Below are 23,486 nucleotides of genomic sequence, written 5' to 3' on the forward strand. Positions count from 1 at the left end.
CGTGCAGGGTCCTGATCCTTAGCAGCTTTGAAGATTAGGACTATGCCTTTGAAGTGGCAGGGCAAGCGGACAGAAATCCAAGGGAGGGCGGAGGTCTGATGTGCTCACGTGGCTTAGCGATTCATTGGATAACAATGATTATAGCGGGGTCCGCAAGAGGGGCATTCAACGTCCCAGCACGAGCGAGCACCCACCTCCTCCTGCCTCCTGCGCAGCCCTTCGCGCTTCTTGCGCCGCCGCTCCAGCTCCCGCACGATATCCTCACACTCGCCCAGGAGCAGGCTCTCCTCAGGGTTCCGCTCCGCCACCGGCTTCTTCAGGAGCCGGGACACCTGGCATCCGGAGAGCAAAGACACGGGTCACCCACCGCGCCCGCCCGAGGGGGACTAGGCGCAGCTGGGCGGGCGGGCGGGACCCGAGGCGGGGTAGGACCGCGCTGCGGCGGATGAGTCCGACGAGGGACCCGGGGCTAAAGGGAGGGGGCGGTACCTGTCTGCGCCGGTCCCGCTGCTCCTCCTGCTGCAGAATCTCGGCTCGTGCTGCCGCTTTCCGCTCCGTCCGGCTCAGGCTCCCACCAGCCGCCATAACGGCCGCAGGACGCCGGCCGCTTCCGGGTACAGAGCCAAGAGTAGACAGAGCTTGTACTTCCGCTTCCGGCTACAGAGTCGCGGGGGATGTTCACTTCCGGGCCAGAGCGGCTATTTCCGGGTAAAGAGAGTACGTTGGGTTACAGGACAGAGCGGGCGCCTAGCAGCCAGCCGGGGGCGGAGCGATGCGCTAACGGCGCCTGCGCGCTGAAGCGCTTGGGCTCCGCGCCGGCCGCGGAGCGAGGCCCTTCGCCGGGACGCCCCCCCGCCCCCCAGTTTGTACCTTCCCCGCGGGTGGCGGGGGGAGCCCCACCCCCTCGCGCTGGGGAGCCCTGCCAGGCCCTAGCACCTCACTCAGCCCGTGGCCAGGAGCCCCTGCCTCAGCCTCGAACCCGTCCGGGCGGGGCGGGGGGGGGGGGTCGGCGGTGGCTGTTCCAGGAGGTAGGCCCCGGCCCCGGCCCCTGCCCCACGCCGCGGCTCCGCGAGGAGAGGCGTAAAGTGACACTTCCCCTCCAGCCCCCACAGGAGAGGCCACCCTGAGCTAGCAGCAGAAGGCGGAGATGGCACGAGCTAGGGCTCAGCTGCCAGGAGGAGAGGACAGAAGCTGATGAAGTACAGGTAGGAACTGAAGAGAAACCACCCAGAGTCCCAGTCACTTACATCACAGGAAGGCAGACACCTAAACATTGACAAATGTTAGAAGCACTTGTATAAAAATGCAAGAAACCTAACTCCGAAGCTGGATGGACTTGAGTGCCTAGTAAATGAGAACACTGATATAATAGGCACCATAGAAACTTAGTGGAATGATAATCAACAGAACACGGAAGAGTCAAATATGGGAAAAATCTTAAATAAATGAAACAGTACCGTAAAATCTCTATGAATGGAAGTTCTGTGCTTGAAAAATAAAGGCATAGCAATAGGAGTACATGACGAGGAGGGTGATGGTGATTGTGAAATGCTGAGAGATTAGAGAGGCTACAAAAACAGAAAACCCAACAATAGCGAGAGATTGCAACTATCCCCATATAAATTGGTACCCGTCCCCCTCAGGATGGGATGCAAAGACAATACAGTAATAATTGGAGATTGGTCTATCTCCTAGAACTGGAAGGGACCTTGAAAGGTCATTGAGTCCAGCCCCCTGCCTTCACTAGCAGGACCAATTTTTGCCCCACATCCCTAAGTGGCCTCCTCAAGGATTGAACTCACAAGGATTGTAAAAGTTTCTAGACACTATTGACTGCTTCTTGGAGCAGTTTGTCCTGGAACGCACAAGGGGAAGAGATAATTCTTGATTTAGTCCTAAGGAGCGCACAGGATCTACTCTAAGATGTGAGTGTAGCTGAACCACTTGGTAACAGCAACCATAACATATTTAAATGTAACATCATTGTAGGAAGGAAAATACCAAAGAAACCCACCGTAGTACCATTTAAATTAAAAAAGAGGAACTATACAAAAACAAGGCAGCTAGTTATATGTAAATTAAGAGGAACAGTTAAGAGTGAAATGCCTGCAACTGCATGGAATTTTAAAAAACACCATAATAGAGGTTCAAACAAAATGTATACCCAAAATTAAACAAAAACAACCAAGGACCAAAAAAAAGTCACCATGGCTAAATAGCGTAAAAGAGGCAGGTAGAGTTCAAAAAGACATTTTAAACAGTGGAAGTCAAATCCTGCTGAGGAAAATAGAAAGGAACATAACCTCTGGCAAGTCAAGTGTAAAAATATAAGGCAGGCCAAAAAAGAATTTGAACAGCAACTAGCAAAAGACACAAAAACTGACCAACAACATTTTTTTTTAAATTATATGGGAAGCAGGAAGCCTGCCAAACAGTCGCTGGGGCCACTAGATGACTGAGGTGCTAAAGGGGCACCCAAGAAAGACAAGGCCATTGCAGAGAAACAAAATGAATTCTTTGCATGTCTCCACTGCAGAGGATATGAGGGAGATTCCCACACCTGAGCCATTCTTTATAGGTGACAAATCTGAGGAACTGTCCCAGATTGAGGCGTCAATAATAGAGGTTTGGAACACACTGAACAGTAATAAGTCACCAGGACCAGATGGTATCACCCAAATACGAAATTACAGAACTACTGTGGTATGTAACCTATCGCTTAAATCAGCCTCTGTACCAGATAACTGGAGGATAGCTAAAGTAATGCCAATTTTTAAAAAAGCCTCCAGAGGCAATCCTGGCAATTACAGGCCGGTAAACCTAATCTCAGTACCAGTTAGATTGGCTGAAATTATAGTAAAGAGCGGAATGATCAGACATAGCGGAACACGATACAATTGGGAAGAGTCAATATAGCTTTTGTAAAGGCAAATCATGCCTCACTAATCTATCAGAATTCTTTGAGGGGGTTAAAAAAACCTATGAACAAGGGTGATCCAGTGGATATAGTGTATTTGGACTTTCAGAAACCCTTGACAAGGTCCCTCACCAAAGGCTCTTAAGCAAAGTAGGGAGTCATGGGATAAGAGGGAAGGTCCTCTCAGGGATTACTACCTGGTTAAAAGATTGGAAACAAAGGGTAAAATAAAGAGTCAGTTTTCATAGTGGAGAGAGGTAAACAATGATGTCCCCCCAAAATCTGTACTGGGACCAGTTCTGTTCACCATAATCATAAATATGGAAAAAGGGGTAAACACTGAGGTGGCAAAGTTTGCATACAATACAAAATTCCACAAGATCAGTCCAAAGCTGTTTGTGAAGAGTTAAAGGGATTTCACTACACTTAATAATTGGGCAACAAAATGGCAGATTAAATTAATTCTTGATAAATGCAAAGTAATGCAAATTGGAAAACAATCCCAATTATACATTCAAAATGGAGTATAAATTGGAAAGATCTTGGCATCATAGTGGATAGTTCTCTGAAAACATCTGCTCAACATGCAGTGGTAGTCAAAAAAAAAAAGCCAACAGAATGTTAGGAACCATAAAGAAAAGGATAGATAAGACAGAAAATACCATAATGCCACTATATAAATAAATGGTACACCCACACCTTGAATACTGCATACAGTTCTGGTCACCCCATCCCAAAAAAAAGATACATTAGAATTGGAAAAAGTATAGAGAAAGGCAAAAAAGTGATTAGGGGTATGGAACGGTTTCCATGTGAGGAGAGATTAAACTGGTACTGTTCAGCTTGGAAAAGATGACTATTGTGGGAATATGACAGAGGTCTCTCTCTCTCTGTACGTATATACAAGGTTCATGAATAGTGTGGAGAAAGTAAGTGCTATTTGCCCCTTCATACAACACAAGAACCAGGGTCACCCAATTACATTAATAGGCAGTAGATTTAAAACAAACAAACAGGAAGTATTTCTTCCCACAACATACTGTCAACCTGTGGAACTCATTACCAGGGGATGTTGTGAAGGCCAAAAGGATAACAGGGTTCAAAAAAGAATTAGATAAGTTCATGGCAGGGATCCAACCCCATGCTCTGACTGCCAGAAGCTGGGACTGTCCTATAGTCGATGGATCACTCGATAAATTGCCCTCTTCTATTCATTCCCTCTGGAGCATGTGGTACAAACCACTGTCAGAAGACAAGATACTTGGCTAGGGATCATTGGTCTGATCCGGTGTGGCCATTCTTATGCTCTCCTTATGTTCTTATCCTGCCAAAGGCAACACAATGAGTTGCAGGCACATCATGGTGTAGTTGCAGCTTGGAAGAGGCCTTAGACCCAACGCCTGCCTTCTCTGTGGAGAGGCTCATGACTCTATGGGCTTTAAGTTGGGTAGAGTTTGCCCTGGTGTCTTTGGTCAGCTTGCCCTCGCCACACTGATGTGTGTCCACTACCCCCCCCCACCCCAAGGGTATCACATCCCTGGGGCTCTCCGGTGTTCACAATGAGAAGTGTGCAAGGGGATACTGTGAACCTCTGGGCTCTGGTTCTTTGCACCTTGGAGCCTGTGCTCTAGGCTTTTCTCTTCCTTTATTGCCCCACTGCCAACCTCTAACTTCATTCTCTCCTCTTCCTCCTGCTGACGGAGGGGATTTCAGCCAAGGCTGGTTTGTGTGTTTTTCCATGGGGCCAAGTCTCAGCATCAGGTCAATGGATCCCTCTCTACTCAGTGCTTGTGAAACCCTTTAAAGAATGCCTCCACCTGGGGAAAGACATGGCTAGGTTCTCCCTCCTACCCCAAACTTCAGTTCTAGTCTAGGACAGCATCTCCTCCATAAAGAAGCCATTCCATCACCCAACAGTGTCCATGAAGTGAGGTGTGAGTGCCCCTTGCACTCCAGTCCAAAGTACTGCATCTTTCTCCTGAGACACAGGCTGACAGGGGACACACCTGGAATCAATTGTGTCTTCTGTTCAACATATTGGAGTCTTATCTACATGCAGCTTTTGTATTGCTTTAACTATACTGGTTTGAAACTCAGTTAAAGCTGTACAACCCTCTAATGTAGATAGTTATACCAGCATAGCTTATTCCCATAAGTGGCCAGAAACAAACAATACCACTATAAGGGAGAGGTGAGGTATTGTAAGGTAGTATCTTATTGGTTGATGGTTGTGTGTGATGTTGGTGGAAAGGACAAGCTGTTAAGTTCACAGAGCTCTTCTTCAGGTCTGGAGAAGGTAAACAGATCATCCAAGCTAAATACATCATGGGAGAAACTGTTAAGCATAAGTACTTCACACATGCTGTAGGACAGTGGTTCTCAAACTTTTGTACAGGTGACCCCTTTCACATGGAAAGCCTCTGAGTGTGACCTCCCTTTATAAATTAAAACACCTTTTAATATATTAAACACCATTATAAATGCTGGAGGCAAAGCGGGGTTTAGGATGGAAGCTGACAGCTTGCAACCCCCATATAATAATCTCGTGACCCCCTGAGGGATCCTGACCCCCAGTTTGAGAACCCCTGCTGTAGACCATTTAATTTTAAGTGGACAACTAAGGGTTATCAAGCAGTAGGGTGTGTTACAAACTGTAGTGAGTCATCAAACCAGTGTCTCTGTTAAGGCCATGTTTTTTAAGTGTCCAGCAGAGCTATGAATTTAAGTTCCCAGGCTCAGATAAGGGACCTTTATACCAAGAATGGCATCCCCAGGAGGGGACTATTCTTTACAGAAAATTTACCAAACAGTGAAATTGGTAAAGAAAAAGGCTGCATAAACCAGGCCTGGAACAAAAAAATCAGTGTCTGCAAAATGGAAGAGTTTCTCAGTTCAGAAGAGCGCCCCCAATGGAGCAACAGAAGAGCCTGAAACAAACCTTACCGCAAGGCTGCCCACCAAATCTCCAGGGAAGATGCTCTGGAATGGGTCTCTTTAAAAGAAGTTTATTGGTCATATACAAAATAAAGAAAGCCTCATATCAACAAACATACACTATATACAGAAATAAATTAACAACACCGCCAACGGGGCCGCAACAGCAAATCCCCGACAGTTATCAACAGATACCTATCTACAGATTGTAAGAGGACAATAATTTAGTAATAAATACTGATTATTAGCTGGACTTGGCTTTGTTATAGAAAAGCCTTGGACTGAACATTTTATTACACCCCTGTCACAGATCTTGCCCCCATTTCTAATCATTTTTTATATTTACAAATTAGATTCTGTTTAATAAAATATATTTTTTTCCATTTTAGAGTCCGTTTAAAATGGAAAAGAAGCAAATACATGATTCAGAACTGAGCCTTCCAGGCCCGGTCCTCATGTTTGACACAAGCCAATATCGACACTGCAGGGCAGCATAGCCTGGGCAGCAGCCAAGGCGCCCTTGTCCTGTCACTTTGTGCTCAGGATGTTATTTCTCCAGTAACATTCCAATTTGGCCAAGGGTGTAATAAACTCCAGGCAGACTGCAGTGAGGTCACACTTCAGGCAGGGCTCAGCAGTTTGGTAGCTCCTTCTCCCCTTGGAATAGGGCAGTGACTCTACTCCCACTGCTCCACCATTGCACTCTGGGAATTCATGGCAGCACAATACTGTCCTCCACTAGGGAGCGGTTCACGTGGCTGCCCAAGTGAGGAACCGGGGCTGCAGAATCATTCACACTGGCTGTACCCAGAGGTATCATACACAAGCATCCAAAGCTCACTCATGCACCCAACCTGACTGCTCCCTGCTCCCAAAGGGAGCAAAGCCAGCTATTGAGAAGAGAGAGTGTTGCCCCAGCCAGGCTGCCCCTTAGCACCTGCCAGCCCTGCAGCTGAAAGAGACCCAGCACTACCTCCTCATATCTGAGTGAGGAGGGGAGTCACAGTGTACTCACAGGTCCCCACCCTTCCCTTTACTATGGTGGGAGGCAGCAATGTACCCTGGCAGGAAGGGAACCTTCCTCTGAGGTGAGAGCGTTAGTGTTTGTTCCTGCCAGAAAAACCACAGCTTGAAGCACGGAGCTTCATTCAGGAAGGCATCTGCAAGCAAAAGGAGCAGTCCCCTCCCAGCAATGTCCTCCCTGTGGGCTGGTGAAAGGACAGGACACAGTCCCCATCTAGCCATTACCCTCTGGCCACTAGGGATGTGGTGGGGGGAGGGCAAGGGAGGACTCTGCTCATAAAAGGTTGGAAAAGATATGCCACCCCCAGCTCTTCGTAAATCCCCTCCCCCCCCCCATGCATTTCATACCAGAGATACAGGGATGGTGGTGACCATCCAGGATCTCACACACACACACCAGCCGACCCAAGGGGAGAGTGCTCTGCATGCCCCTCCCCACCTGCATGAACCCTCACAGAGCAGTCCTAGCTCTTGCCTGCACACTGCAGTCTGCCTCTTCCTAAAGAGCAATATCCATCACGTTGCCTAAGCCAAGAGATCACTTTACACAATTCACCACAACATACATAAGTCCCTGTGCACGTCCTGGGTGCGACAGCCACGCCTACACCCAGCCGTGCGAGGGTGGATACACTTCACGGGTTCGCTTTGCAGCCAGGCCAGGAGCAAAAACCCCACCCGCTGCGTCAAAAAGGTACAAAGAAAATACAACACCCTTCACAGCAGGAAACCAAATGAACAAGCACCTCGAAAACAAGAACTGTCACACTCTGAAACGCTATATATGAGAGAGAGAAATCAAGTGAAGGGTTGGGGGGCCTGACTCACACTGGGACAATCCATAAACACAAGAAGCTGACTGGTGCTGGGGTGAGTGGGGGAGTGCCCCCTTTAGCATAAACAGGGATTCCCTGAACACAGGGGCAAGAAGGTATTCAGATTTGACACTTCACTAAAATCAAAGAACCAAAACCACTGACGTGGGGCACAGACCACAGGGAGCTGCCCGGAGCCCCTCCAACACACTGGTCACTGACGTGGGGCACAGACCACAGGGAGCTGCCCGGAGCCCCTCCAGCACACCTGACACTGACATGGGGCAGAGCACCAAGCACAGAGAAGGGAAGCAACTTGCCCAAGGTCACACATGGAGCCAGTGGCTGAGCCAAGAGTGGAACCCAGAAGTCCTGGCCCCTGGTGCTGAGTTCATTACTCCACATCACACAACCACAGCTTTGCTGTCTTTGCACCTAAATCCTCTATGCTGAGATGTGATGTTACTGAATATGCTCAGTCAATCAGAGAGCTGTTTGGGATAACAGACTAACAAGCACAATAAACAAAAACATCAAGAAGTGGAAAAGATTCTGTCTGAGTCAGTGTCTGCTGCCTGTTCTCTCTGTCCTCCAGCACTCATGGCACCCAGACCTAAAGCATCCTCTCCCGGTAAAGGCATGGACCAGGACTCCTCTGAAGATGGATGATGGGTGAAATGTTGTCAGTCAGGGAGGGAAGTTCCAGGCTGTTAGATCAGGGTTGGAGTAGGACTGAAAAGGATTGGCAGCCACTAACAGGGGTCTCTCTGGCCATGTATATCTTCTCAGGAAGATGGTCGCCACCTGCTCCTTCTGTTGCACAAAAGCTGATGGGGCCTCCTAAAACCAAATCCTTTGGAGCAAGAGCACAGCACCCAGCTCGCTACATAAATACACCCCTGGCAACCGTGTCCCCTGCATCCCAGGCAGGGCAGATACGCTAGGCTGCCTCAGAACTGCCTTCTGCACTCAGCTTCATGTGGGGTACCCAATTTCAAGCTGGTTCTGAGGGGAGTCTGGACTTGTTATTCTGGGCTCATTTCAAGGGTCTGCAGTTGAAGAACACCTAGCGGTTGGCATCTTCTGAACAATGGGAAGACAAAAGACCCAGAAGACTGGGGAGTTAAATCCCAAGGAGCCGCACTGCATGCTGCGTGGTCACAAACCCTTCTGGAGAGTTACAGTCTCAGCAGGTTCCTGGGGGCTAAGACCAGAGATTGAGGACATCTACTTTTCATAATGGAGACTAGAGAAAACCCCATGACTTGGCGGGGGAACACGGGAAGGTGGGAAGACATCCCAATCCTCTCCTCTGTCCAATGCAACTCACTGGGAAGTTTGACCCCAAAAGCTTCTTCCTGGATCCCAGATCGAAGCAAAGCAGAAAAACCCCTCAAGCTCCAGAGTAAGGGTGGGACTTAATGGGAAATCCTCCACAATGGACTACTACTTTGCCCTGAGCCCATACATTCCAACCTGTCCTTGGCCCTCCCTCTTCTTACTGAATGCTTGGCTTTTGGCAGGCATACCTGCTTCTCAGTAAAAAGCAAAAATCTCTGACCATGAGCAGGGTGGGCATGAAATCTGTGCCCAGCCAGATAAGGTCAGCAATACAAAACAAGCTCCTAAGCTGGTGCTGCAGCCTAGCCCAGCACCAATGTACTCTGTTCCCTACACTCAGCCTTCATCCAGCAACCCAGAGATCACCATATGGAGCTCAGTGTCCTGTCAGGCTGGTCTCCTCCCACTGTCCTGCCACCTGGGGGTAACAACAATGAGTTTTAGCTTCCAGGGGAACAGCTTGTGGGAAGGGATCAAGACCTCAGATAGCATCTTAGCTCCGTCGCACAGCCTTGCAAACTACATGCCAGCCTAACATACATGTCACACCTAGAAGAAGCTGCACCAGGAAGTTGGGGAGGTTGGATGGAGAGGAAAGAAAGCAACTATGCCCTGGCTTCCCTTTCAGTAGTATGCAGACACTCAACAGCAAGGGAGTCCATCACCAGGACTGAAGCAACTTCCTGCCCTGCTCAAATGTATGAGGCTCATGGCCAGCATCTAATGAGCACTTAAAGTTCCTACTGCAGGATCTAAAAGGAAACCAAAGCCCAGAGCTATTTCCCATTAGTCTCCTCCTAAACATGACCTCTTGGAACAGTCTCCATTGCTTCACTTCCCCTGACATCTTTCCTGCTTGAAGAGTAGCGGGAAGCAGTCTTACAACAGTCTGCCATGTTCAGGTAACAGCTACCAAGAACAACCTGGTTAGCAACAGCCGTACCTCTGAGGCAGGTGGCTGCCAGCTAGGGAAACAGGCTGTTGGGCTATACAAAAGGACGGTGCAGAAGGAGAGGCTCCTGAAGATGTGGCACCATCTTTTCACATCCATCAAGTTGTTCTGACTTCAGTTTAGAAAGGTCAGGGTGGATCTTGGCCCTCACTGGTTGAGGAGCAACCTTGCCTATGTGCCAAGGACCTACTGCAGGCCTAGGACAGTGCCCATGTCAATCCCTGGGAAAGCAAAGGCAGCGTGAAGACAGGACATCCAGACAGCAAAGGCAGCTATTGGCACCATCACATCACAGCGCCACACAAGAGCTCAGAGAGCACGGACAGCGCAACACAGTGGGAACACGAAGGAAGCCAGCGAGTTCAAGAATAAGTCACTTTTGGTACAATTGCAAAAAAGATATCAAACAGGACTTGCCTCTTTTTTGTCTTTTTCTAAATTTTATAAATAAAGTCTGATAACTCTTTATAAAAACTAACCTCGGAGCCACAGAGAGTTTGCAGGAGGTCATGAGAAACTTTAAAATTATTTTTCTTTATTTACTTTTCAGCTAGCAGAGTCTGAGAATATTTCTCCATTTATATGGTCAAATATTCCCGCTCGCTCCGGTAAAAAAAGCCGACTATAAATATGCTCTCTCCTCTGTCTGATTTTAAACTTAGATAATTTAATAACTCTTAAAATGAATGTTGCTCTCTTTAAATAAAAGGACTATTTAACCACAAACTGGTTGTGTAAACCATCACACTAGAGACACTTGATACCCTCAATAGATGGGAAAAAACTAGTGATTTTGGTCTTGTTCAGTGCAACATGTTAGGTACAAAACTGGCCTTCAGTCACTATGGTACCTCCTCCTCCCCCCATTGCTGGCCCCCACAGTGTCCCCATCATCTCCCCCACACACCCCTCTAGAGCAGAGACACCAGGGAACTGCAGTTTCCTCCCTTCCATTACTGCATGTGTGTGGCTGGTGCAGTGAAAGTCACAAGAAAACCTGCCTTTGGGACACAGGCGGCGTGTCTAGAAGTTAACACAAACTCAGTTACACAAACTACCCCCCACAGCAATCACTGATACCAAGTGAGACAGAAGCAGCAGATTTGGACACCTGGCTAACAGGCACCGAGATATGCCACTTGGAAGTATAATGGAATAAATCCTTCGGAAGTGACTGAAACCAGGGATCCCAACTCCCTGCCACACAGCCTCCTCTGCCCTCCCATCCCCAACCCACTGAGGAGCGTCATGGGCCTCAAGCACACACCTTCCTCCATGCTGTGCAGAATTTCTTTGGCTAGAACACCAAGGTCTTTCACAGTCTCTATCCCAAGGATGCCCCAGAGGGCTGTAGACCCATAGGTGGGAGGCTCTGTTTGCACAGGATGGGGGGTGTCACCACTGGTCATATCAATCTGAACAAGACAAAACACAAAACTGGAGTGATCAGCAGGCCAGTCCCGAGCAGAGAGGAGGGAGTCCTGACCCACCAGGAAAGGGGTTTGTGCTTTGGGGATTCCAGGTTAGCTTTGCACCTAACTGCCCTGCACAGACAAGCCCAGGCAGCATTGCTTTACTAAGACCGGGCGTCCGTTTTGGATTTCACTATCGTGATGACACTGGTGGTGGCGACTTTGCCAGGGACGAGGGGCCCCATGCTGGAGGTGATAGGGCCCCGAGCTGGGGCCACAGGGCTCCGGGCCACGGTTCTGGCGAAGTTCTGGAGCGCCTCATACTTGGAGCGGAGGGCATCAAGTTCCATTTTCATGCTGGCGTTCTCAGAGGCCAACTTCTCCACCTCTTGCTGCAGCTCTGCCTTCTGCTTCTCCAGTTCCTCCTTCTGGGTGACACGCTTGACACGACAGCTAGCCGCGTAGCCTCGGTTCTTCAGCGTGCGCCGACGCTGCTTCAACTGGATGATCTCCTCTTTGGACAGGCCCCGTAGATGCTGGTTCAGCTCACGCACAGACATGGTCACCAGCTCCTCATCTGTCAAGCTGGTCCCATTCTCGCCTGGCTCCCGCTTCACCTGGGGGGAAGAGGAACACATGCATTATTGCGATCGCCTGCAGAGTGCCAGCTGCTAGTCACCCATGCTCCCAGGCCACCCCCCCCGCCTCTTACCTTTAAGGCTTTGTTTCCTTTGTTGGGGGTCGTCATAACACGAGAGCCTTGTCAGTCAGGATCTGAAAGAAAGGAAGGGAAGGTCAGAGGTTGGCCTGTGGGATCAACTCCCCAGGGGCAACCTAACCCTGCACAGCACCCAGGGGCTCCAACAGGGAAGGCTGGGGCAAAGCCTGCTGCCAGTGCCAGTCTCTCCCACATGCTATGCTTAGCAAGCACCTGTCTCCCAGTCTGAACCAAACAGACTCACAAGCAACTGATCCTGCCCCTCAGCAGAAGCTGCTGCTCATCTCTCTCCCTCCTCACCCGAGCGCCTGTGAAGACTTAAGCCAAGTGCTGGCAGTGGCTGGGGAGGGAAGGGGGGGGCACGCAGAAGGAAGATTAGAAACACTGGGAGGAGTCAGAGTACAAGGAAGCCACATATTTAAAAATAGCCTAGCAGGCTGGGTCCAGAGCATGGCTGCTCCAAGCCTGTCATGCTGACTCAGCACATTGGCAGCCTCTGAGCCTCTCAGCCTCTCTCAGAATCCCCAAGCACAACCAACCAGGTGGAGTCATTTAAGTGTCCTCCCTCCATAGGGGGCCTGAAAACAGCCACCGTTACCTGTGACCCTTTCTGGCCCAGTGTGAATTTTAACCCCAGCCTAAGAGTCCAGAGGACCCAGACCAGTGAAGTCCAAGGAATGGTGATTCCAGAAGCAGCTGTGCAGGTAGAAAGCCACTGGCTCTGCTAGAATCCTGTTTGGCAGTGCCAGGAAGCAGATAGTCTCCACTCTCAGCTCCCGCCACCTGACCTGCACTGTCCCTCTCACCTCACAGTCCAGGGGTGCATGTCTACTTAGCAAAGCTCCATGGCCCACTCAGAAGTGGGCGAGGGTAAAGGGACCCTGCAGCACTAGAAAAGTATTCGCCCTGCCAGCCACCATAAAATAATCCCATTGTCTGTTTGGACTGGTACCACACAAGCCCCACTTCGTGCCTAAGTATTTCCTCAACCCCTAGCCTAGCCAGCTTCTGGCAACCCAGCCTTTCTGCAGGGGCTGGGCACTTTCCACCTGACAAGCTCCTCCTCCTGTTAAAATGCCAGGCCGAAGGCCCACCACCAGGGGTAGTCAATAGGTAGACTGTGGGCCAAAGCCAGACCGCTAGATGCTTTTGAACAGACTCTGAAATCGTATCATCATCATTATTGTTGGGATTGGGTTTTTTTATTATTATTATTTTTTCTGGAGTCTGGACCTTGACCAAGAAATATGGACCTTGACAAAAAAAATTGATCATCCCTGCCACCACTTTCCCCACCTCATTCAGGGTAGTGAGTTCAGAGACCAGGGGTGATAAATTAAAGATGAAGAGGCCACAGAAAGAAGAGAGTGGATCCCTTTGCTATCATCAGTGGGAAGATTTGAGCTCTTCCCTTCACACAGCAGCCACCTGGGATTCAGACACAGAAACACTGACAGCTGTAATGGAGACTCATGCTCCTAGGTCCTTCCTCCTCTAGGTCTGCAGTTCTAAAAAGACAGTAATAAACCACTGCCCTGTCTAGGGTTTGCTACTGTGAAGCCTCCTGAAATCTCATTTGATATAACCCCAGCTGTGCCCCCAACAAGAAGAGACCGTGAGCCCCCCCTCGAGATCTGCCACTGCCAAGTCTGGGATGAGCACTCCCATCCAAATCCAGATTGAGAATGCCTTTATATTCGTGTCCTATCCAGACACAAGCAAGTTAACATTTTCATAATAAAACATGCAAGAAACATTGACACAATGCTGAGAATCTGACACAAAAGTCAGTAAATACCAAGTTACGGTGCTCCAGCAACTGCGGCTCAGGTGTCATGCAATGCATCTACCACCACTCACCAGAGAAGAAAGGCTTCAGCACTTTCCAAGATTCCTAACAAACAGGCAGGATTCAAATGCTTCTAAAGTGCCAGAGGCTACTGGGAGGCAAGTAATTTATGCCCAGAGGACACAGCCTTAGCCACTCACAAGATGCTAACTATGCTCAGACAGTGCTGCTATAAAAGGTCATTTCTGCCAGCCAGCCTCCACAGGAAGCTGCTGCACAAAGAGCAGGCTAGCATAGGCCATGAGCAGGACAGCTTGACATGACACCATGCTTCGAAAATGTATCCTTCCCTCTGGTCATTTCATTCCCGCTCACTGAATCTTCCCCACACCCCACTACAATGGAGTTGAAATAGCCTGTTTACTTCCTCATTCATGGAAAAAGGGCTCTTACTGGCAGGAGCTGCGGGGGGAGGGAAAGACTTTCACATTTGTAGACCCTACAAATTTAGCCTTGGCACTGACATTTTAGACTATATAAACATTTAATATCCAGAATATAGTCCCAAGCAAAGTATTAATATGGGGGAGGGGGACAGAGGCAGATTCACTCAAATTTAGAGCCTAAGCTGCTCAGCAATGTTCCTCAGCATGAAAATTCCAGATCTCCATTAAGCATGTCACAGGAGCTGCCCAGAGAACACTGCCTCACTCTGCCCTCCATCCCATGCACTGTGCAGTATTTACACATGCCCCTTTACTGCTAAAACATTGAATTCCTGCAAACTGGGTGTTTGAATGCACTGGGCTGTCAGGAATAGGTGCTATCATCCTCCTCATTCCTCAAGCTCCCAAAAATCATACACCCCATGCAAACTGCTTCCAGATCTGAGAGTCACTCTGGGAACAGGTTTCAGAGTAGCAGCCGTGTTAGTCTGTATCCGCAAAAAAAAACCAGGAGTACTTGTGGCACCTTAAAGACTAACAAATTTATTTTAGCATGAGCTTTTGTGAGCTAAAGCTCACTTCTTCGGATGCATAGAATGGAACACACAGACAGGAGATATTTATACATGTAAATAAATAAATATTTATACATATATATATGTATAAATATCTCCTGTCTGTGTGTTCCATTCTATGCATCCGAAGAAGTGAGCTTTAGCTCACAAAAGCTCATGCTAAAATAAATTTGTTAGTCTTTAAGGTGCCACAAGTACTCCTGTTTTTTTTTTTACTCTGGGAACAAGAAGAGATCTGAGAAGAGTCAGGGACAGGTGGGAGCTGAAAGGAACCAGTGGTGGAGAGGCAATGGCTGGGTGCTTCCAAGCCACTGCAGGTAGTCAGAAAGCTGGGATGGGATGAGGGTAGGAGAAAGATCAACAGCTTGGAAGGGAGCCAAGGAGTGGGAGAAGCTGACAACAAGTAAACTCTTCCGTGTGTTTTAAGGGTTAAAAGGATTGAACAGAAGGAATTCAATTTGTCAGGCCTTGTTCTCTATCCAAACCTAGCCCCCCAGCACCTCTGCAGCTGTAAGAAGATTCCAGTCGAAAGGATCTGATGATTCCATCCCCCGCCCCCCAAGAAGAGATCAAAGGTGGAGAAGCATCACTCGGAAGGTACCAGTGCCTGAGTTTCCATCACTGAGGGGAGGACAAGGAAAAGGCTTGTTGGTCATTTTCCAGCCCTGACAGGAAGGCCAAAGGTAGGGCTATTCAGGAGCCTACACAAGGACACGCAGAACCGTCATCAAGGCAGACACACACTTGGTCTAACTCCCCAGACTGCTGATTTCTCAGCTTTTCAATGGCTTCATGAAGAAAGATCACACTGAAAAGTGCCAAGTGCAATGGCTCCAAGGGGAAAAATGCAGCCTCAACACATTTAACCAGAACTCAAAAGGCCTGAACTCAGCACAAGCACAGCCAACTCTCTCCTCAGCTTAAAAAAGGGCACAACAGAGCTGACAGCAAAACGCATGATTCAACACAGGCTCCATTCTCAACATTCCCGATTCACAGAACTGTGCCATCAAACTAGTGTAAACACGCTGACGTCACTCCTTCCAGCAGCACAGCCAGCCTGGAGACAGCTCCACTAAGGGAGGCCCATCCTCAAGGGATGTAGCAGCCGGAGGAAGGAACTGCAAAGTAAGGGTTTTGCAGGGGGGATGGCAGGCCAAACAGTGGTGCTTACACAGACAGTAAGGACACCGCTTAAATATTCTCCCTGACTGTACATGTGGAAGTGGAGACAGCACTTCCTCTGAAACTCCTCTCTTCAGATCACCCACTGATTCACACTGCAGCAGATGGGCCCCGAGTCGAACTAGTGCCCAGAGCATCTCCGCGGTGTAGCTAAAATACCTGTCTCCATGTGCACAGTTTAGCTGAATTCAGACAGAGAATGGGACTAGCTGATTCTCAGATACTCTTTCCCTCAGCACGTTAACCCCTTTCTATATGCACAGCTCTGCTGGGCAAGGTGCATCACTTACATAGGAGATGGGAAGTGGCCTAAGATGGTGTAAAGCAGAGGCCTTCCCAGCTCTGAGCAACAAACCTTCATGCAATAAGCTGTCAACTGAGAATCCTGTCTCCCAGGAGCAGGAAATGCCAGAACACAAGAAAGGAGAATAATTCTACTGTTGAGCAGGACCTGCAGCCCACCCTGAAACCAGGGAGGGAAAGGTTCCAGTGGCATCTGCTGCTCCCCACTGCATGCAGCTCAAACTTTCTAAACCCTTCCAAACCTTGTCAGCTCTGGGCAGGAGACTACAATTAAGTGTCAACCAGCAGCATGTCTTTCAATGAGCAGCAACTCACCTCACACTTCTCCCTCAAAGCTGGAAACTGGTTGGGCTCAGGAGAGCCCAGAGTGCAATTCTCAATCTTTTCTAGAGGATGCAATGAGCCTCTGCACCTCTAAACCCCTTTCCCCTAAGAAAATATGTTAACAGCAACGCAGAACAAAACCTCCCTCTCTCCCAATGGTACAATGTCCAACAGCTGCCCCAACTCAGAAGCTTTCATTCCAAGTGACACTGTATAGACAAAACAGAGGAGCCCTGCACACCCCTGAGTCAGGTCTCTGGGCAGGGCCGCCCTGCGGGGGGGAGAAGCAGGTGCCCCTACGAGAATATAGTATTCTATAATATTGCAACTTTTTTTTTTTTATGGAAGGGGCCCCTGAAATTGTTTTGCCCCCTGAATCTTCTGGGCGGCCCTGTCTCTGGGGTACAGAGACAAGCAAACACTCAGGTCTACAGGTAGGAGGGATGGCAGCTTCTTGGCTTGTCCTTTTCTCCAGCTTTTTCCTTCATGGGGAGACCAAAGATGAAAGAAATAGTCCAGCCTCTGTGGTGACTGACAACACAGATGGCTGAAGAAAGTCTTCTGTCAGCCCTCACCTGCCACCTCATACAAAACAGCAACCACCACCCCTCAGCTCAGATCCCCAGATCACGGCCAATGAGGTTACTGAACAGCAGACTGTGGAACACAGCAGGTGCATTGGCTCTATCAGAGTCTTCTCCTGCAGTGTACATCTTCACATCCAAAGGGAGTTGCACCTGCTGCTCTTCATATACCTCTACTCCATCCAGAGGAGCTGGGAGAGCAGATAGAAACCTGTACCTCTGTGGATCACCCAGATAAGAGTCTCTGCAGCACATCTGCTCCCTGACATTACAGTAATTCCCAGAATGTAGGGCAAGAGGCCATCCATGTAATAAAGCAAACCAACCAAAATAAATACAGAACATGCTTGTCTGGACCCTTCCTTCCCACTACACCCATCTGTAGATCTCTCTCAGAATGGGAGCACTTCAGGTCAGGAAACAGATCTGTTGTGCTTGGCAAGTGCCTGGTACATTTTAGGGGCTACTGCACTCAAAACCAAACAAAGATGAGGATTCACATGGATACTGGAGAGTGACACCTAGTGTTTTTAACACAGGACTGGGATGCAAGACACCCAAATCCTACTCTTGGCTCTGCACTTACTGTGTGGCTTTGGGGAAGTCAGTCTCTCCCTGCCTAAGTTTCCACTTCTGCAGTGTGGGGATAATATTGCCCTGCTTGCCTCACAGCTGGGAGCTTAATTCATTAACATTTTGTACTAAATGACATTATGAATAAATGCCTTGCCACTACTAAACATTTTGATTTGATAGGATCTTTAGAAAAAGTTGTGTGTGGGCTGGGGAAACGTAACACAATGGCTGACATTGTGTCAACTGCGTTTCTATGGCAATGTGTTTTTAAAAGATCGAGCAACTAGAGTTAGGGCTTGTCTACACTTAAAATTCTGCACCTCTGCAGCTGTAGTGTTGGAGTGAAGACGCTATCTAAATGGACAGGAAATATTCACCAGTCAGCAAAGTTAATCCACCTCCCCAAGAGGCAGCAGCTAGGTTGATGGGAGAATTCTCTTGTTGACCTAGCACTGCCTACACCAGGGGTTAGGTCAGTTTAACTGGGTCACTTGGGCTGAGGGGGTGGATTTGTCATATCCCTGAGTGATGTAGTTATACCAACCTAATTTCCTAGTGTAGAGCAGACCTTACACTAGCCAGGCTAGAAATGTATAAGGCATATAAACCCTCCTGCTTCGGGGTCTAAGCCAAACAATAACAAGTAGTCAGGGACAGGAGAAACTACCCCCATGGGCTGGTTATTCCATAATTGTTCATTAGTGTGTTTCTTGCACCTTCCTCTAAAGCAGCTGGTTCTGGATACTGTCAAAGATTGGACTAGATGGACCACTGGTCTGAGCCAATCTGGCAATTCCTGTGTTCTTACAGGTACAGCACATAAATCTAGAAGTAGGCAAGTATCAGCAAAGAGCTTTAAATCTTTTGGTGAGACATCCTTGAGAAACACAAAACATTCTTAATTACCCATTCCGTAGCAATTAATTCATAAATACTGCTGTTACTGTTAAACTCATATGCACCCTTGACAGAGCTGGGTTGCCCTCAAAGGCAGAGGTCTTCAGCATATTTACCAGCAGGGTTAGGCCTGACCCCACTTGTTTTGGTTCACTCTGCCTTGTGACAATGCATTTGGGTTTAGCAGAAATCTTGCTACGGAAGGGAAGATGGTGCACTGTTGCACGGTTGCACACAGGTGTTCACTATTACCCAGGGTTCTTTGGTGTCTCACAACAGTTGGGTTTAGCTGATCTTTGGGCACTTAGAGGAGAGTAGCGCTACAGATCTATTCATTCTGCTTATGTTTAGGGTATTCCAGCCTCCTCAACCAAGCCCTTGAAAGAGTTGTGTTTATTGTTACAAAGACCACGTGTCTCTCAGGGGACCTGCTGGGGACTGTACTGTAAGACTATCACCCTAGCAGATCAATCAGCTTAACACTAGCTGAGGCAGGAGAGGTGCACAAGCATGCAAAGACATATCACACAGAGCCCGAACACTTGTGTGAGAAGTACACAGAGCAGACAGTCTGATGGTCTCACACTGAGCCCAGGCCCAGGAAGCTAGTTCCGAACAGGAAGTGTTTTCAGAATCCTTGTTCGTACCCCACCACGTAGATCCACCTCCCACAACAAGCATTTCTGTTTCCACCCTACATCTTGTCCCTCAGCCGCCCGAGTGGTCAACGCAGAGACCCAATATATGGATGCCACCCAACTCTGTGTGCTCACACATTCTGGTCAGGATTTTAACTCCACCATTCATCCCACTGCCTGCACCTGCAGTTCCATCCCACAGCAGCCAGGCACACGAGGGGAAGACCTGCTGCCCCTCATGACAGCGCTACCATGTCACTTTCTCAGCAAGTGAGTCAGCATGTCAAGCTCTGACCCCTAAACATCTGTTTGCAGACACAGACTGACCAGCACATTGTGCCCCTGTCATTAAGCCCCCCCACCACCTCACTCCCCTCTCAGTGCCCCGTTCCCCCTTGGCGCTGTCTACCCAGTGAGCTCATGCTGATGAGTCAGCAATGTCTCTGTTCAACATTCACAAGGTGCATGTAGAATGGGGGTGGGGGTGCAGGCACCAGCTCCTTGGAAACACCATCTCTAGTGTGACCCACAGCAGCTCTAAGACGCTTCCCACCACAGCCCCAGACACCTGATGAATCAGCAGCGCTCACCTTTAACACCCTCAAGCAGGTCTGCACATTGCAAGGGGCAAACAGCAGGGAGAGAGCAACACACATCCTCCCCCATCCCCCTGGGGAAGGTGGGGGGGCTCCCTACTCTCTCTCCCCTCTCCCCCCAGTACCCCAGGGGAAGGCGGGGGGGGACCTCCTTGTTCTCTCTCTCCCCCCAATACCCCGGGGGAAGGCGGGGGGGACACACCTCCCTGTTCTCTCCCTCCCCCCAATACCCCGGGGGAAGGCGGGGGGGGGACACCTCCCTGTTCCCTCTCTCCCCCCAATACCCGGAGGGAAGGCGGGGGGGACACCTCCCTGTTCTCTCCCTCCCCCCAATACCCCGGGGGAAGGCGGGGGGGAGATACCTCCCTGTTCTCTCCCTCCCCCCAATACCCCGGGGGAAGGCGGGGGGGGAGATACCTCCCTGTTCTCTCCCTCCCCCCAGTACCCCGGGGGAAGGCGGGGGGGGAGATACCTCCCTGTTCTCTCCCTCCCCCCAGTACCCCGGGGGAAGGCGGGGGGGGGACACCTCCCTGTTCTCTCCCTTCCCCCCAGTACCCCGGGGGGAAGGCGGGGGGGGACACCTCCCTGTTCTCTCTCTCCCCCCCAATACCCCGGGGGAAGGCGGGGGGGGACACCTCCCTGTTCTCTCTCTCCCCCCCAATACCCCGGAGGAAAGCGGGGACACCTCCTGTTCTCTCCCCCCAATACCCGGAGGGAAGGCGGGGGGGGAGACACCTCCCTGTTCTCTCCCTCCCCCCCAGTACCGCGGGGGAAGGCGGGGGGGGACACCTCCCTGTTCTCTCTCTCCCCCCCAATACCCCGGGAAGGCGGGGAGATACCTCCTCTCTCTCCCCCAATACCCGGGGAAGGCGGGGAGACACCTCCCTGTTCTCCCCCCCCAGTGCCCCGGGGAAGGCGGGGGGGACACCTCCCTGTTCTCTCCCCCCCAATGCCCCGGGGGTAGGCTGGGGGGGACTCCTCCCGTTTCTCTCCCTTCCCCCCAGTACCCCGGGGGGAAGGCGGGGGGGGACACCTCCCTGTTCTCTCTCTCCCCAATACCCCGGGAAGGCGGGGGACACCTCCCTGTTCTCTCTCTCCCCCCCAATACCCCGGGGGAAGGCGGGGGGGGACACCTCCCTGTTCTCTCTCTCCCCCCCAATACCCCGGAGGAAAGCGGGGGGACACCTCCCTGTTCTCTCCCTCCCCCCCAGTACCTCGGGGGAAGGCGGGGGGGGACACCTCCCTGTTCTCTCCCTCCCCCCCAGTACCCCGGGGGAAGGCGGGGGGGGACACCTCCCTGTTCTCTCCCCCCCCAGTACCCCGGGGAAGGCGGGGGGGGACCTCCCTGTTCTCTCCCTCCCCCCAATACCCCAGGGGAAGGCGGAGGGGGACACCTCCCTGTTCTCTCCCTCCCCCCAATACCCCAGGGGAAGGCGGAGGGGGACACCTCCCTGTTCTCTCCCCCCCCCAGTACCCCGGGGGAAGGCGGGGGGGGACACCTCCCTGTTCTCTCCCCCCCAGTACCCCGGGGAAGGCGGGGGGGGACACCTCCCTGTTCTCTCCCCCCCCCAGTACCCCGGGGAAGGCGGGGGGGGGACACCTCCCTGTTCTCTCTCTCCCCCCCAATACCCCGGGGGAAGGCGGGGGGGCTCCCTGTTCTCTCTCCCCCCCAATACCCCCGGGGAAGGCGGGGGGGACACACCTCCCTGTTCTCTCTCTCCCCCCAATACCCCGGGGGAAGGCGGGGGGACACCTCCCTGTTCTCCCCCCCCAGTGCCCCGGGGAAGGCGGGGGGGGACACCTCCCTGTTCTCTCCCTCCCCCCAGTACCCCGGGGGAAGGCGGGGGGGGACACCTCCCTGTTCTCTCTCTCCCCCCCAATACCCCGGGGGAAGGCGGGGGGGCTCCCTGTTCTCTCTCCCCCCCAAACCCCCAGGGGAAGGCGGGGGGGGACACACCTCCTGTTCTCTCTCCCTCAATACCCCGGGGAAGGCGGGGGGACACCTCCTGTTCTCCCCCAGTGCCCCGGGAAGGCGGGGGACACCTCCTGTTCTCTCCCCCACTACCCCGGGGGAACGCGGGGGGACACCTCCGGTTCTCTCCCCCCCCAGTACCCCGGGGGAAGGCGGGGGGGGGACACCTCCCTGTTCTCTCCCCCCCCAGTACCCCGGGGGAAGGCGGGGGGGGGACACCTCCCTGTTCTCTCCCCCCCCAGTACCCCGGGGGAAGGCGGCGGGGGACACCTCCCTGTTCTCTCCCCCCCCGTACCCCGGGGAAGGCGGGGGGCTCCCTGCTCCCCCCCAGGAAAGGTGGGGGCCCCGCCCTCGCTCGCTCCCTCACCCTCCTCACGGTGCCGCCGGGGGGGCCGGGGCCGGGGTGGCGCTGGGAGGGACCGAGATTCCGGGATCCGCCGCCGCCGCTGCTCACGGACGCGTCACGTGATGTTTGGGTCACATGGCTCCATTCATGAAGCGGGGGCCCGGCGCAACCGCCCCGAGCCTTAAAGGGGAGGTGGCCGCGGTCATTAGTGTCGGGGCAAAAAAAGACATCGCGCAGGTGGGCCTGGCCCTTAAAGGGCAGGCGGGCGAGCGCGCACACGTGTGGGGTGGGGCGCGCCCGAGGGTGCAGGCCCTGCTTAGGGGCCTAGAGACGGGGCCTCTGCCCCATGGGCCGGCCTGGCCGGGGTGAGCAGCTGGGCTGGGAGCCGAGTGCTGCAGCGTTCCCCCGTCCCACAGGCCAGGGCAGCCGGCGCCGGGGCTGCTGCGTTTCCACCCTGCATGGCGCCTGCACTGGGGTTCAGTGCCGTGCTGCCAACGAATACCCGTGTGGTGCGGGCTGTGCAAATGATCCCCCACTAAGGCCTCCTGAGAGCCGGGGAGACACTAGGGTGACCAGATGTCCCGATTTTATAGGGAGAGTCCCTATTTTGGGGGCTTCTTCTTATATAGGCTCCTATTACCCCCCTCCCCAACCCAATTTTTCACACTTGCTGTCTGGCCACCCTAAGAGACACGGGTGAGATTGGATGCAAGATGGGGGAAAATAAAGGAGAGGTGCACCCTGGCTTCTGGAAGGGAAGCAATCCTCTGGATGCAAGAGTTCTGTGTAGCATTTCTGGATCTTGAGAAAGGGTGTGACTTGGTTCCATGGAGCTGGTGTTTGGAATATTGAGATTGGGGGGATGTCAAGAAATGGAGATGAGAGAGGTGCTATATCGAAGATCAAGAGCTCCGGTGGTAACAATACATGGAATGTGAACAGTGGTGCTGGTACTGCACTCATGGGAGGGACACAAGGGGGGGCATGTGACCTCCCCATATGACCCTCCATGTGACTCCTCCCTGACCCCAGCCAGGGGCCCCATGCTCACCCCATCCCCTCCGACAGCCACCTTTGTATATACAAACATCAACATGCTTAACTACTCACTTTCCCCCCGCATATGTAGTATTCAGTCTGTTT

General features: G+C 51.5%; 2 protein-coding genes across 4 annotated transcripts; both read right to left on the bottom strand.

Annotated features, from left to right (window-relative positions):
* On the bottom strand, positions 1 to 11,378 carry SIRT7 (sirtuin 7). Its single transcript, XM_039500683.1, has 3 exons — positions 11,250 to 11,378; positions 490 to 698; positions 1 to 332 (listed from the first exon to the last, which is right to left on the bottom strand). The coding sequence occupies exons 2-3, from the start codon at positions 583 to 585 to the stop codon at positions 114 to 116; spliced, it is 315 nt and encodes a 104-aa protein (XP_039356617.1). The 5' UTR covers positions 586 to 698; positions 11,250 to 11,378; the 3' UTR covers positions 1 to 113.
* Positions 5,907 to 22,506, bottom strand: MAFG (MAF bZIP transcription factor G). Of its 3 annotated transcripts, none has more exons than XM_039500679.1 (3): positions 22,365 to 22,506; positions 12,107 to 12,168; positions 5,907 to 12,011 (listed from the first exon to the last, which is right to left on the bottom strand). In XM_039500679.1, exons 2-3 carry the CDS (start codon positions 12,140 to 12,142, stop codon positions 11,559 to 11,561), a joined length of 489 nt encoding a protein of 162 aa, XP_039356613.1. In that variant the 5' UTR covers positions 12,143 to 12,168; positions 22,365 to 22,506; the 3' UTR covers positions 5,907 to 11,558. The 3 variants fall into 3 exon arrangements, with proteins under 3 accessions (XP_039356613.1, XP_039356614.1, XP_039356615.1); XM_039500680.1 differs by lacking the exon at positions 22,365 to 22,506 and adding an exon at positions 20,020 to 20,167; XM_039500681.1 differs by lacking the exon at positions 22,365 to 22,506 and adding an exon at positions 12,357 to 12,409.
* Between the last annotated feature and the right edge of the window lie 980 nt (positions 22,507 to 23,486).

This window comes from Mauremys reevesii, linkage group 15, assembly GCF_016161935.1.
Source record: "Mauremys reevesii isolate NIE-2019 linkage group 15, ASM1616193v1, whole genome shotgun sequence".
NCBI lineage: Eukaryota > Metazoa > Chordata > Testudines > Geoemydidae > Mauremys > Mauremys reevesii.